General features: G+C 36.9%; 1 protein-coding gene across 16 annotated transcripts in view; it reads right to left on the reverse strand.

Annotated features, from left to right (window-relative positions):
- Positions 1 to 304: 304 nt before the first annotated feature.
- The window catches only part of LOC110584960 (sarcolemma associated protein), a 162,729-nt gene continuing 149,387 nt past the window's right edge, over positions 305 to 13,646 (reverse strand). For 12 of the 16 annotated variants that reach the window (XM_044921379.1, XM_021695147.2, XM_044921364.1 and 9 more), the window contains 4 exons: positions 13,149 to 13,266; positions 8,899 to 9,070; positions 4,679 to 4,813; positions 305 to 1,247 (listed from right to left, as the gene is read on the reverse strand). In XM_044921379.1, the coding sequence (XP_044777314.1) occupies positions 1,155 to 1,247; positions 4,679 to 4,813; positions 8,899 to 9,070; positions 13,149 to 13,266 (518 nt within the window). In that variant the 3' untranslated portion in view covers positions 305 to 1,154. Of the gene's footprint in view, positions 1,248 to 2,628; positions 2,719 to 4,678; positions 4,814 to 8,898; positions 9,071 to 13,148; positions 13,267 to 13,646 lie in introns of all 16 variants that reach the window. The other 4 variants (XM_021695148.2, XM_021695143.2, XM_021695145.2 and 1 more) reach the window with 1 other exon arrangement.

A 13,646-nucleotide genomic window follows, 5' to 3' on the forward strand; every position in this document is an offset into this window, starting at 1 on the left:
GAACACTATTAATCTTGGGAATAATGCTTCTCATAAACAGAAAGTCCCAATTAACAACAGTAAAAAGAAAATAACCATTTGCATACCCGACCAGGAAATCTGTTGGTAGGTAACAACAGCTCACCTTGAACATGAATTAGCTTTGAAATATCATAACCAAATTAAGTCAGTAAAAGCTTATCTAAAGAGATATTAATTCTTTCTTCAATTAAACATGCTTGGAGGAAGAGATGATAGAAAAAAAAATCATGCTTCCTAAAATGCTGTATATGAGAAAGTAACTTGGCTTTTAAAGAAAATATCTCTTTAAATACATGAGGTTTAATAAATTACATTCCAATTGACTCAACAGTTTGGTTTACTGCACTGAAATTGTAGAATTACTGTTTTTGCTCCCAGAAATACTTCAGTTTGCTCAAGAAAATACACACTCTCATGGAAAGTTTTTCAAAGTTGATGTCCTCCACATCGTCAAGTCACATTAAGGCTGAACAAGCGTGCACATATTCCCCTAATTATCACTAGAACAGAATATTTTCCAAGTGTATTTCTCCTTAAAAGAAAGAAAGAAAGAAAGAAAGAAAGAAAGAAAGAAAGGTCCACGCAAATAGTTGTCTCTAAGTCTTGTTCCCAATAGCTCAGTGGTTTTATAACAAGTAAAAATGGCGTAAATATGTAAAAAATATATATATATGTGTATATATTTCAAACTGATAGGCACTGAGCACACAGGGCCTCTCTTCCCATGTATGTATTGGTTGTTTGGTTTGGGTAGTTATCGAATCAGAAAAATGAATTATCTGGCCATTAGAATTCAGAGTAAAATACCCATAAATTTAATGTTATAAATAATTTGGTGTACCAAGAAGCCTACTTTAGGCCACCATAATATTCAGAATCTCAACATACTAATTTAAAAATTACATGAAAAATTGCAAGCAAATTATTGCTTACAGTAGAATAAAGTCACAATTTTATATCCTCTTTATAGATAGATACATTTTATATAATTTAAAGCAATGACCCTACAGCTGTATTCTTGCACTTCTGCTGTCTTAAGAGGTAAAAAGGAAGAAAATGGTTCTGTTTGTCCCCAGCATGAGTGTGATGCCAGCTTCTAAAGGGAGGACGGTGTACGGACTCAAGAAACGCTCTCATGGAGAAGCTCTGGCCAGACCTGGCACGTACAGCACGATGGCTGTCACCGCAACCAGGGCAGCCAACATGGGCATCCAGGGCCAGGGTTTCTGTGTGGAAAGAAACCAAGAGTCAATATCACATTCTTCCCTCTCTTTTCATACCTATTAACCCCTTGGTTCCAGAGAGTCCTGAATATTTAACAGAATATTAGAAAAACCTTGTCTTTGCATAAGAATACATTTTAAAAAGAAAGGAAAGAAAGGTGAGGGAGTGCAGGTATGAGGAGAGCCATGACAGCAGGAACGCTTTTCGAGGATGGTTGTGTGGAAGCCTGATACAGCTCAGGAAAGTCTTGGGCAGTTTTCAATTTTGTTACAGTTGAAACCTAATAGTGACTTCTAAGAAACCCTGTGGGCTTAGCCTGCTTTACTTACTCCAGTATCCATACATTACAACTAACTGATGTACACGGATGCCTGGAATACATGTCTGCATAAAATGTTTATTTCTTGATAAAAACCAGATTCGTATGTTGGGGTAGTTTTACACAAGGAGCTGGTGGGTAAGGTAACAAAGAAAATGGCCTAAGCTTTGATTCTCTAATGTGAAACCACAGAAGACAAGATCAGATGGGGTTTAAGATAGAGAAGTGCTATTAGGACCTTGCCTCTTTGATACTTTTGGTAAAGACCATGTCCAATGTAGTAATGTCATGAGATTATCTCATATGTTCTACTGACATGCATGCCTGTTGCAGGCAAGCATGGGCGGGCGATTCGCTGTTAACTTTCAGAGGGCATTATAAAATCAACGTGCTCTGGATGATAGCTTTATTTTCACTAGTGTACTGAGAGTCTTATTTAGAAAACTGGCTTTTAAAGAAATATTGCGATGTTGCAGATCAAGGCTCAGAGAGATATGGGATAGGTTTATACTCTCATAAGTAAATGCACATTGGGGTTGAGATTGTGAGCCAATGGCCCATTATGCTAATCTCAACCTTTTTCATCTTCATAGCCACAGTGTAAATGTAGGCGAAGGGCTGAAAAAAGAAGCTCTACACTATGGAAAAGAAGAGGGAGAGGAGGAGTTGAAGAAAGCTGGCTGAAAACTTCAAAGAGGCAAAAGCTTCATTTCTCATTCAAATCTGACTAAACATGTAATTGGGAGGGGGGTACTAATATTGCAGCAATTCTTAGTTTACTCCAGTTTGCTAGAGACAAAGACTCAGTTAAAGGCAGCATATTAACAACTGATTAGGTTGGAATTAATTCATGGTTAGCAGCACTACAAAGGAAACAAGACAAAATGTTATGTGATTAGTTGATTGTTCAATTCATTCGTATGACACAATACATGGCATACTAAATGAAGGGTTTGCTTCAGGTAACAAAATACCTGTGTGGTTTTGCCATGCACTATATTACAAATATGGCACAAACAGGTGACGGGGACAAACAGACGAGGACTCAACAGTAGTGCTTGTACCTTTCTCTACCACAATGGACCGAAACACCAAAACAGGAAAGCCAGGAATAGGCCGATGAATACGGCTGGGACGGGTTGTAATATGGAAGGCTAAAGAAGGGAAGGGATATTAAAATCATTTTATGCTATAAAAAAAAATCAGATAAGATGATTTAGACCCCAGGGGGGTGGGAAGGAGGGTAAGAAGACTGAGGTAACAGAAGTAATAGCACTCAGGTTTTGCACTGATTCAAACATTTTAAAGACATCTAATACAATCCAGAATGATGGGACTGTGGTATGTAACTACCAGTTTAAAAGGGACGGCTGGAGGCAGTGGACAATGTGGGTGCCCCTAATACCCTAATGAAATGTAGCACTTTTAAGACATTGCAACAGCAACACTTCACCACTGATGCTCTGCTTGACCTTACATTACTTTTGTTCCATAGCTGGAATCCATTACTTGATAATGTAGTCCCTTGGAAATGGCTAAAGTTTATTTTATCCCTCCACTGAAACCTTTTTTTAAACCAAAACTCTCTTGCCTGAGATGGTACTGCTTTCAAGCTTAAAAATAAAATGCCTTGTGATACCTGCTTCCTAAACCAAGCAAGAGATCTGACACAATGTGTGATAAACATCTGATATATAAAGACAGGCAGCTGAGTCTCAGGGCTTTTAGTTATGTTACCAGAATATAATTAATTTTTTAAAATTGGAAGGAGTTACTACAATGAGTTTTATTACAGAGAAAAATTTAGTACCTTAAGTCTAATACCAGAGAAAAAGGAAATTCACCTTTAAGGTCAATTATTGGTACAACTATAAATAATAACAGCCAGGTTACTTTTGAAAGGCTCTAAATAGTACAGAGGGATCCATTCTGATTATGCTAGATGTCTTCATAGGTTAATTTAGTAGAAGGTGTACTGAAATTCCATACTCAGAAAGATATGATTAACACAAAAGAGAGAAGTAACCAAACCATTACGATCTGATTTCAGAAGAGTTCTGTAATCTACATTTTCAAAATAAATACAATCAATTTTGCTTATAGCATAAAGCCTCCATACCCAATTTATCAACTTCTGAAGGGCTTCCACCTAAGCAACAAGCCTTCATTTTCTAAAAAACTAAGACTTTCTTTAGTGAAGGACAGTTGGACACAACTCATGAGCATTCTGTGTGCAACTGTGTAACTGGATGGCCATGCAACATCACTCTTTTGTACTTGTGCGGCAAAGTCAAGCAGAGTGCTTTCCTCTGTAGGAAGAGTATGGCTTATGCCACTGCAGTGTCCAAGCCATGACAGGGATTTGAAATAAGTCAGAGCACAACCAACTACATTGAACAGCCATCAGTTAGGGCCCACAAAGGCAATGATCACCAAAACGTAGAACACAACACTTATTTAGTATAACATCTTTTTAAAGACCATCTGCCTTTCTAATAAATGAAAAACAAATAGTAAACTCAATTTATATGAAAATGTTCCAATTTCACTCACACACACACACACACAGCCCTACAGAAACTCAACAAATATTCCCAAATATTTATAGGAGGTCAAAAAGACACTAAGCTTTTTAGGAATATGCCTTAGTGAGAACATTATTAGTATAAAATGAAAACCATAATTAAGTTTCCATTTTTGATACAGCCAAATGTTCAGGAGTCAACGTGTACTACTCTTTCTTAGGTGGGTCCCTGGTGGTTTAGTGTTTCATTTCTGAGCAGGAGAAATGAAGTGCCAGACGATGGCTTAGTGACAGAACTTCAGATTCATCTGGGAAAATCTGACAGTTCTTAGGTAAATTATTTTCTTGCAAACAAGGCTCTTCCTCCAGGCAGTGCTCAGGCCCTTCTAGGGATACAAGTTAAAGGGGCAAATTCTTACTCAGAAATTTGACAGCACAATGATTCCATCATGGAATTTCATAATGAAAAGCTCAGTTCATGTACTACAGGCCTTAATTTCTCAAATCAGCAATAAAGTCCTCTGAAAAATCCATTTCAGGGCTCTCACCTGCCTCTCAGTCAAAGCTAAGCCAAGTTTGCAAAGACTTACATTATTTCCTTTCTCTCGGAGCAGCTTCAGGTTGTCTTTACATTGTTTGAGCTCATCTGTGATTGATTGTTTTTCCTGCTCAGTCATTTCAAACTTCAACTTCAGTTCTGAGAGTACAGTCTGTGTCTTTTCATACTAAAGGCAAAGAAAAAAGAGTGTGCAGACTCAACTTAAAATGGGTATGAAGTTATGGTTCTAGTCAGGCTTAATACCAGACCTTATTTAGCCACCTGCAACACCAAAGTCAAGCGTTTTTGTAAGAATCATTTGTACTAATAATAGGAAGTCTTTAATGTTAACTTTATTCTATGTAAGAACTTTCTGGTCCTGGAGTTTAAAAAAAAAAAATAAGAGAAATCACCATTGTGTCATCTGTTTCTAATATAAAGGGTCACTCTTTCCATTGAGTGAGTTAGAGGAGAAAAGTAAAATAATTTTCAAACTGAGAAAAGAAAAGCAAGTACAGAAAACCTTTGTAAGCTAATTAAATGGCAAGGTTATGAAGTCTGAGTTTATATCCTGGTAACCAATGTCCGCCAAGCTATTTTAGTCCTAAAGTAAGAAGTACTAACTAACTCCCATCAGGCTTTTCTTCACCCAGGCATCACTGGGTAGTAAAGTGTTCCAGATAAATGAATTTCTAGGCAAATGATGTAAAGAAATGTATCTAAGGTACTAACCACTATGATTGGGACATTTCTATTTTTCGACCTAAAACTTATAAGCATCGGTAAATAATTTTTACGAATCTGTTCCTGACAAATATTTTTCTAGAGTGAAACATGAAACTTCCTGCTCTGAAAAACTGTTCACTGAATATAATTTGACGTTCAGACAGACAAGCTCCCCTTTGAATACAGGTGAGGTCAATGCAAGACATAGTATGGCTTGCCTCTAAGTGCTGAGGAGGCAGGAATTCCGACTGGTTCTATTTCTAGATATTGCATCTTACATGCAAGCTGGGCTCTCAGTCAAAGAGCAAAAACTGTTCTGCCGTTGGTTATGCCTCTGTCTCAGCCTCCAGTGCCCCACTCTGCCACCTCTGAAGGTTTTAGAAGGAAGAAAGACAAGGACTGAATATAATATAAATATACCATGGGACCAGCGTACCACAAAGGTTTTTCCTCTTTCAGTCTATCTTCAAGAAATTTCTCAGTAGAGGACACCTTTACGTGGTGCTTCTGAATAATGCAAATACTCTGGAAAGATCAATTAGGAGCTCATCATTATGTACTCCAAAGAGAAGTACTAAGGAGGATGCAAATGTATAAAAACATTAATCAGAAGAGGTGGGAGCAGGGGGATTAGCATCAGCAGAAAGACCACCAGTAAGTGGGAAGAAAGATACGGGTACTGAGAGGGAGGTAAAATGTGAAAGGAATTCCCTGTTACCTAACAGTGTTCCCAGAACAAGTCTGGGTAGTATGTCAGACAATGAACTATGGAATAAGATTCATGGACTTTATGACAGCTTTTTTTCTGGGGTCTGTGGACTTCCTTCCAGAAGGCAGAAGGTTGCCAGCAGGCTGCCAAAACAAATTCAGTGTGCCTAGACTAGTCTCTTAGAACATAATCAATTCTCAGTGATCTGATTCTTAACAGTGACTAATAAAGGGTAAGTGAAAACTGCTTTGCTGACCTAAATTCTCCCTTACTTTCCTTTTCCACTATTCTTACATCCAGCCTGCCCTTTACACCAAAGCACTTAATCATTTCTCTGTTCCAGTGGCTGTGAAGCAGAGTGACAGGAAGACAGCTCAGTCAGGAAGAGCCTGCTGTTTACCTTCAGCCTGTGAGCAGGGTGGGAGGGGCTCTGGCCCCACAGCAAGGTGGTGAAGCCAGACAGCTTTCCTGAGTCAGTCTTTGCACCATGGACTTGTGTACCAACGTTTTATGAATTCTTAAATTATAGATATACCTACTAAAGTATAAAGATGCTTTTCTTAAGTCAGATATAAAGGTGATATACCATTATTTTTCTCTTAATACTTGAGGATTAAAATTTACTTTCTCATGTACTTTTTTTTGGTTAAATGTTCAAATACAAGTTGCCATACATATAAAATTTAATTGTTGGAACAAAAGGTCACCTTCTGCAGCCTTAGTTTCACACCTGGCTTGGATAGCAATTTTGCTCCATCTTGCTTTCTAACTCGAAGGTGAGAAAGGAGCTCAGTTCTGATTAAGAGGAAAATACCACACAATATTACCAACACCTTTGGTTCTTCTTCATAAAAATAATCATATCTGGCTTGCTTAGCTTGTAATATTTTAGCCTGTTACAGTGCTGAAGATACATGATACTGTGCACATTAACCATGATTCTATGAGAGAAAGGAGAACAAAGGGGAAATGTTGAAAGAGAATATATGTGCATTAATAAAAGGTAGTAATTCATTTGCAGTGGATTACACAGATATAAGAACCTCATTAAAGAACATTTTAGTTACAGACTAGTATCCAATAGTTAACATCAGGACAAACAGAAAGAGAAGCAATCTTACATTACAAAGGAGTGTGATGACTACACATCATTTCACAATGGAAAACACTGAACAAGAAAGTAGAAAAGAAACATATTGACAAGTTCACACATATTTTTAAATGTGCTGCATTTAATGCAATCCAAAGCTATCAACAATTTAGACGCTGTGACAACATGCCACTGCCCATTTGTGGAAGCAGTTAAAGCGTTTCTCACTGATTGCTCAGTGACCAAAAACAGGCAAACAAATAATGCAACAAAACGGCCAATGCATTCAGAGTAACATAAAACAGAATCATCTTCCAACCACAGCATTCTTCCCAGATTTTGAAAGAAATATGGCATACGGACTGGAAGGACACAAAGTGCTTACAGTATTAAATACTAGGATGTTTACTTTGGCACAAAATTTGTGTTCCAACTAAATAAAATGAGATTGCTCCCAGAACGCATATCCTTAGCAAGAAGATAGAAACAAACATATTACAAAATCAATATGGCCACACATAAATAAAAAATGTTACAGGTTTGTTTTTTTTTTCTTTCATTAAGAACAAACATGAAGACAGAAGAACAATAATCATGTTCACGTTCAGGATACTACAAGGAAAGGGAAGTGCAAAGAAAAACTGCATTGACTGAACAGATTTTCTAAAAATAATTTTGGGGAAATTTGTTATTAAAGACAAAAAGTTGTCTTCAACTTCCTTCTATGTATAATGAATCCTTCATTTAAGAGAGTCTACAACTGGGATGGGCCCCGACCAGAAGGTCAAGATGCACCAGCCTTCTCTGTCCCCTGAGCTGGCCAGGACTCAATGCAGGGAGTAGGATAAGGCAGCAGGACTGAACGCAGCTCTCCTTGCCCCGTTGTCAACTTCAAGGTTTTGCTCAGAAAGAAGCTGGGTGGGTCTCTACTCCAAAATCAGCCCTCACCATTTTTAACATGGTTTTTTTTAAAAGCCACCCAAGTCAAGGTTTTAAGCAAAATGACACGAAAAGTGAGCATGCATATTTGTGAAGAAGGGGAGAAGAAGGGGAAAATGGGGTGGGAGTGCAGGAGAAGAAAGTAAAAGGTCACAGAACTTGTGTTTGGCTGGCTGGCTATGAGGTAAATTTTACATTTCAGGGCAGTGTTACTGAGGGCTTTGGACAGCATTATGGTGTGGCCCCAGTTTGCTTTTTGAAAGTATTCTAAGTTAAATATGATACTGTCTTTGAAAGATAAACAATGAATTGAGTAATCTGGTATACAAAGGGCTTCTCATCTAACTGGTAGAGAAAAAATTTTAATGTAATTTTGTATATTTATATATTTTTTTTTTTTTTAAAGATTTTATTTATTTATTTGCGAGAGAGAAGGAGAGACAGAGAGCACGAGAGGGAAGAGGGTCAGAGGGAGAAGCAGACTCTCCGCCGAGCAGGGAGCCCGATGCGGGACTCGATCCCGGGACTCCAGGATCATGACCTGAGCTGAAGGCAGTCGCTTAACCGACTGAGCCACCCAGGCGCCCCTGTATATTTATATTTTTGAGACCAAATCCTACTGATGAATTCTCTATATATGGACCATGATACATAGCTAGAAATCATCAAGCAGAGATGCTCCAAGTATCAACTTTGTGACAGGTAATGTGACTTCTGCTTCCCTTTATTTCTAACTAGCATGAATATCTGATTTGCTTTTGGCTTTAAGTCCAACCATAATTGGGCTCATAATGTCTTTTCGCTTTACCTCTTTCTGTACATCCTTTGCTTGGTTTTCAGCCTTACTGAGAAGAGTTTTTAAATCAGCTGAATCCCGAAGATGCTGTTCTTTCAAGGATCCCACTTGATTCTCAAGCTGTTTTCTAGTCATCTGAAGGATGCTGAGATCACTGGTAAGCTCTAAACTCTGCTTCTGAGAACTGCAACATAAATATTGACAGTTATTCAATTCATGTAGAAACTAGACATAGCAGGAAGTCTAATTTCTTATACATTTCACTAGGAGCGATGGAGTAAATTACAGAGGAGGGAAAAATACATAAAAGAGAATAAGATATGTTCAATAAATTAAAGCATTAAAATACTAAAAAACTGCATGTTTAAAGCTGTGTTCTATTTTCAGATTGAAATATGCACAGAGACTGAAATCTTAAAAGTGGAAGTAGATGACTAACTGTATATTTTGTTATATCACATTATATTAATTGTTTCATAAAAAGATTCAGAGTGGGGCTTCCCCAGGAAATCAGCACATATTTCAACTATTTTCTTATTTAGTTTAAGTATTTGACAAATAGGATGGGGGACAAAAACTTAAAGCTTAGGAGCCACTGTCTATTCAAGTAAAGATAAACCTACTCAAATGAAAAGACACACCAAATTGGGGGAAAAGCATGAAACAAAGAACCAGGAGGCGGGGTTCTAGACCCCAGTGCTGCCGCTATTCAGTTGTGGGACATTGAGCAAGTCACTTAACTGGTTCAGTTTCCTTCTCTGAGGAAGCATTTCCTGAGCTTGGAGATCTGTGCCAGGCACCATGTTACACAGAAACAAGTAACACAAGGAGAGTCTCAGTGCCCTCCATTGTCAAGTAAGAAGATTGAATTCAGTAATTTCTGAGGCTGATCTTTGGCTTAAATTCTATAATTACTTTTATAACTTGATGTAAAAAAATCCAATTTACACACTAGGAAAATAGCTTAATAGGCAGGAATAGAATTCTTTGTTCAATTCCTTCTACATCACAAACAACAAAAAATAAAAGACCTACATAGTGTAGCTATATGAAAGAATGTGGATCCCATCTACAACAGAAATAGCTAAAGGAGAATAAAGTTTTCAAGATGACAGTTTTATGCTTCTCAGAATGGAACATAAGACTGAGACTCAATATTGTTAGCGAAGGAACTATGGAGTATAAATCCCATTCTGATTGTATGCCAGGCAAATTCTTAAGGGGTGTGATGTCAGTCCAATATACAAAATGGCACAGGAGACTCTGTAAAGAAAGACTAACTTCTAAATACTACTTAAATGCTGAGGAGGCTTGCCAAATAAAGTTAGAGTGCCAAACCAGAAAAGTTTAGGAAACAGAATTTGTCTTAAATAGTTTATGTGAGTTTAGGCAGACAACTTTGACTAAGGATATAATATATTCCACCCTTCTGGGACCTAATATTTTTAAACTGTATGCTTCTAACTCATAAGGAGTTTGCTGCTTTTCAACACTTCAACAAATCTGAAGTAATTCAAAATGTAGCATTCAACAACGTGCCAGATTCTAATTAATTACATCTCAAAAAAGAAGGATCAAGTTTAAATCTTTAAAATATCAATAATCCCAAGGCAGGAATAATGTAAGATAATCAATACTAGTAATCAAAGATCACTATTTCTTGCTTAATAGAATATCAAACTAAATGGATCCCCTAAGATTCCAAATATGAAGAATTTGAATGTCTGCAACATCTTACACTCATTTTAAACCAAACAGTTTGCCCAAATGTGCTGTTAACACAATCAGTTGGTACACACATATACACTCACATGTGTATACAGTTGTGTTTGGGCCTTTATTCTGTCCTATTCAGGTTCTGGAATTCTTGTTACAAAATTTTACATGTTACAAACATGTTTACTCTTTGTTACTAATTATCTCTAAACATTTAAAAAATACTACACATAAATGTATGAAAAGACTGGAAAAACAGGACACAATAAATATTGTTACTACATGGTATTATAAGAAGGCATCTCAGAGAAAAAATCAGCACACCTTGTTCCTTCAACTAGTTGATTTTTTTTTTTTTAAGATTTTATTTATTTGACAGAGAGAGAGAGAGAGAGCACAAGCAGGGGGAGTGGCAGAGGGAGAGGGAGAGAAGCAGACTCCCTGTGGAGCAGGGAGCCCGATGTGGGACTCGATCCCGGAATCCCGGGATCATGACCTGAGCTGAAGGCAGACGCTTAACGACTGAGCCACCCAGGCACCCTCAACTAGTTGATTTTTAAAAATGTATAATCTATTACAATTTTATTGTTTTAAGCAGATAATGAGGCTTACTATTTTCTGATGGGTCTAGTCCTTTGTTTCCTCCTAAAGCTTGTTTTTATGGGAACTGACCTTGACCTTCACTGAGTTTCTGCTAACCCTGATGCTCTTTAGGATATAAACACAGGCTAACAAGAGAGTAAAGACTCCCATTTCTGGTGTACTGTGGGGAGGGAAATGGATTAAGAGTGCCTTCACTCTGGAAAACAGTATGGAGATTCCTCAAGATGTTAAGAATAGAGCTACCCTACGACCCAGCAATTACACTACTAGGTATTTACCCCAAAGATACAGATGTAGTGAAAAGAAGGGGCACATGCACCCCAATGTTCATAGCAGCGATGTCCACAATAGCCTAACTGTGGAAGGAGCCGAGATGCCCTTCAACAGATGAATGGATAAAGAAAATGTGGTACATATATACAATGGAATATTATTCAGCCATCAAAAGGATGAATACCCACCATTTGCATCGACATGGATGGAACTGGAGGGGATTATGCTAAGTGAAGTCAGTCAAGCAGAGAAAGACAATTATGATATGGCTTCACTCATATGTGGAACATAAGCAATAGCACGGAGGACCATAGGGGAAGGGAGGGAAATTCAAAGGAGGAGAAATCAGAGAGGGAGATGAACCATGAGAGACTAGGGACCCCGGGAAACAATCTGAGGGTTTCAGAGAGGAGGAGGGTGGGGGGAGGGGGTAACAGGGTGATAGGTATCGAGGAGGGCACGTGTTGTGATGAGCACCGGGTGTTATACTTAACTAATGAATCATTGAACACTACATCAAAAACTAATTATGTACTATACAGTGGCTAACTGAACATAATTAAAAAAAAAAAAAGGGAAAAATAATTCTCAAATAAGAAAATAAAAGAAAAATAACCAATAAAGTTTCTGAGGAAAAAAAAAAGAAGGAAACCAAGCTCTGGGTGCCGAGTGTGCTCCTGGTTACTGGAATGTTGTTACTTCTAAAAGCAGCCTTCTCAGCTGACAAAGTAAGGAAATATATGTGCATACTAAGCTCTGTATATACACATATCTATAAACATTTCTATATGTATCTGAGGAGAATATTTTTATTTTTACTTTCTTGGATGTGAAAGAGCCACAGACAACACTTTGGGATTATGGGTGATACTGGCTTTTTATCCTTTTCAAAATATTTCATATTTTCCAAAATAAAAGTGGATTGTTTGTAATGGGAAAAAAAAAAGAGTGGCTTCAATAATAAACATGTACTACTTTCATATTCTGAATTAGAACATAGTGTTCAAATAAAAATATAGAATGGATCAAATTTTTAAGGAAAAAATCAATTTTAAACTATACAACAAATGTTGGTGGGAAAACAGGACTCGGCTAAATTTGCTGGCATAAATTTATTGCATTCATTGGTTTGCTTGTAAGGTACTGGATATTAGAAAGACATAACTGGTTTGGAAGAGTTTTCGATTTTATATATTATTACTCTTTATATAACTCTTGTGAAATTCAAAAGCTGAATTTGTATCTTTCAATGGTATAAATTCTTTATTATAGTCATTTCCTGATTACCCTAATAGATGGAATCACTGACACGAAAGAAAAACAACTTATATTTGAAATTTTTATCATTTAGTTTATAGGACAAATTCAATCACTAAGTATAGATCTTTGCTGTTTGTTTAGGGCTTTGGTGGGGATGCTGTAGTCCACGAATGTGTATTCCTTGAGTATACCAAAAGGAAAGGACATGTAGGATGATGGGGGAAGTCCAAAAAAAAAAAAGAAAAAAAAAACCCGCTGAAGTATTGTTAGTGTTCTTAACCTGTCAAATAGCCAAAAAGTCTGGCTGAACATTTTGCTTCAAAAAGGTATTTAAGTATCAAATTTAAATTTAATTTAGATGAAAATTTAAGATAAAGAAATATTTTGAAGCTAAAAGAGTTCTTGCATACTTGTGCAATTCTTTTTCTTGCCGCTGCAGTTCTGATGATAACAAAACATTTTCCTTTTTTAGAGAATGGCATTCGGTTTCCAATACATTCCATTCCTTTCTCAACTTCTCTAGTTCACCTAAAATAGTCCCAAAACATATTCATTAATATAGGAACATAACTTCCATAATAATTCAAAGGATAAGGGAAATATTTCAAAGAAAAACATACTTGCCCCCCCTTAAAAACATGTAGATTTTACATGACTATTCTTTGGTTTCTGTTTATTTGGCCTCTATACCTCAGGTAAGTTCCATCACCTTGAACTTCAGCAATATTTTCTTCCCACTTCACTTTTATAAAACAATTCAGTAGTATTAAAATAAAATATAAAATTGTAAAAAATTTCAATTTATTGTAGAACTTGTGGACCTGAAGAATGTTTATAGCCCCAATATAAAAACATTGCTTTAAAAAAAACAAAACAAACCAAAAAAAAACATTGCTTTATACAACCAA

This window comes from Neomonachus schauinslandi, chromosome 1 (assembly GCF_002201575.2).
Source record: "Neomonachus schauinslandi chromosome 1, ASM220157v2, whole genome shotgun sequence".
Taxonomy (NCBI): Eukaryota; Metazoa; Chordata; class Mammalia; order Carnivora; family Phocidae; genus Neomonachus; species Neomonachus schauinslandi.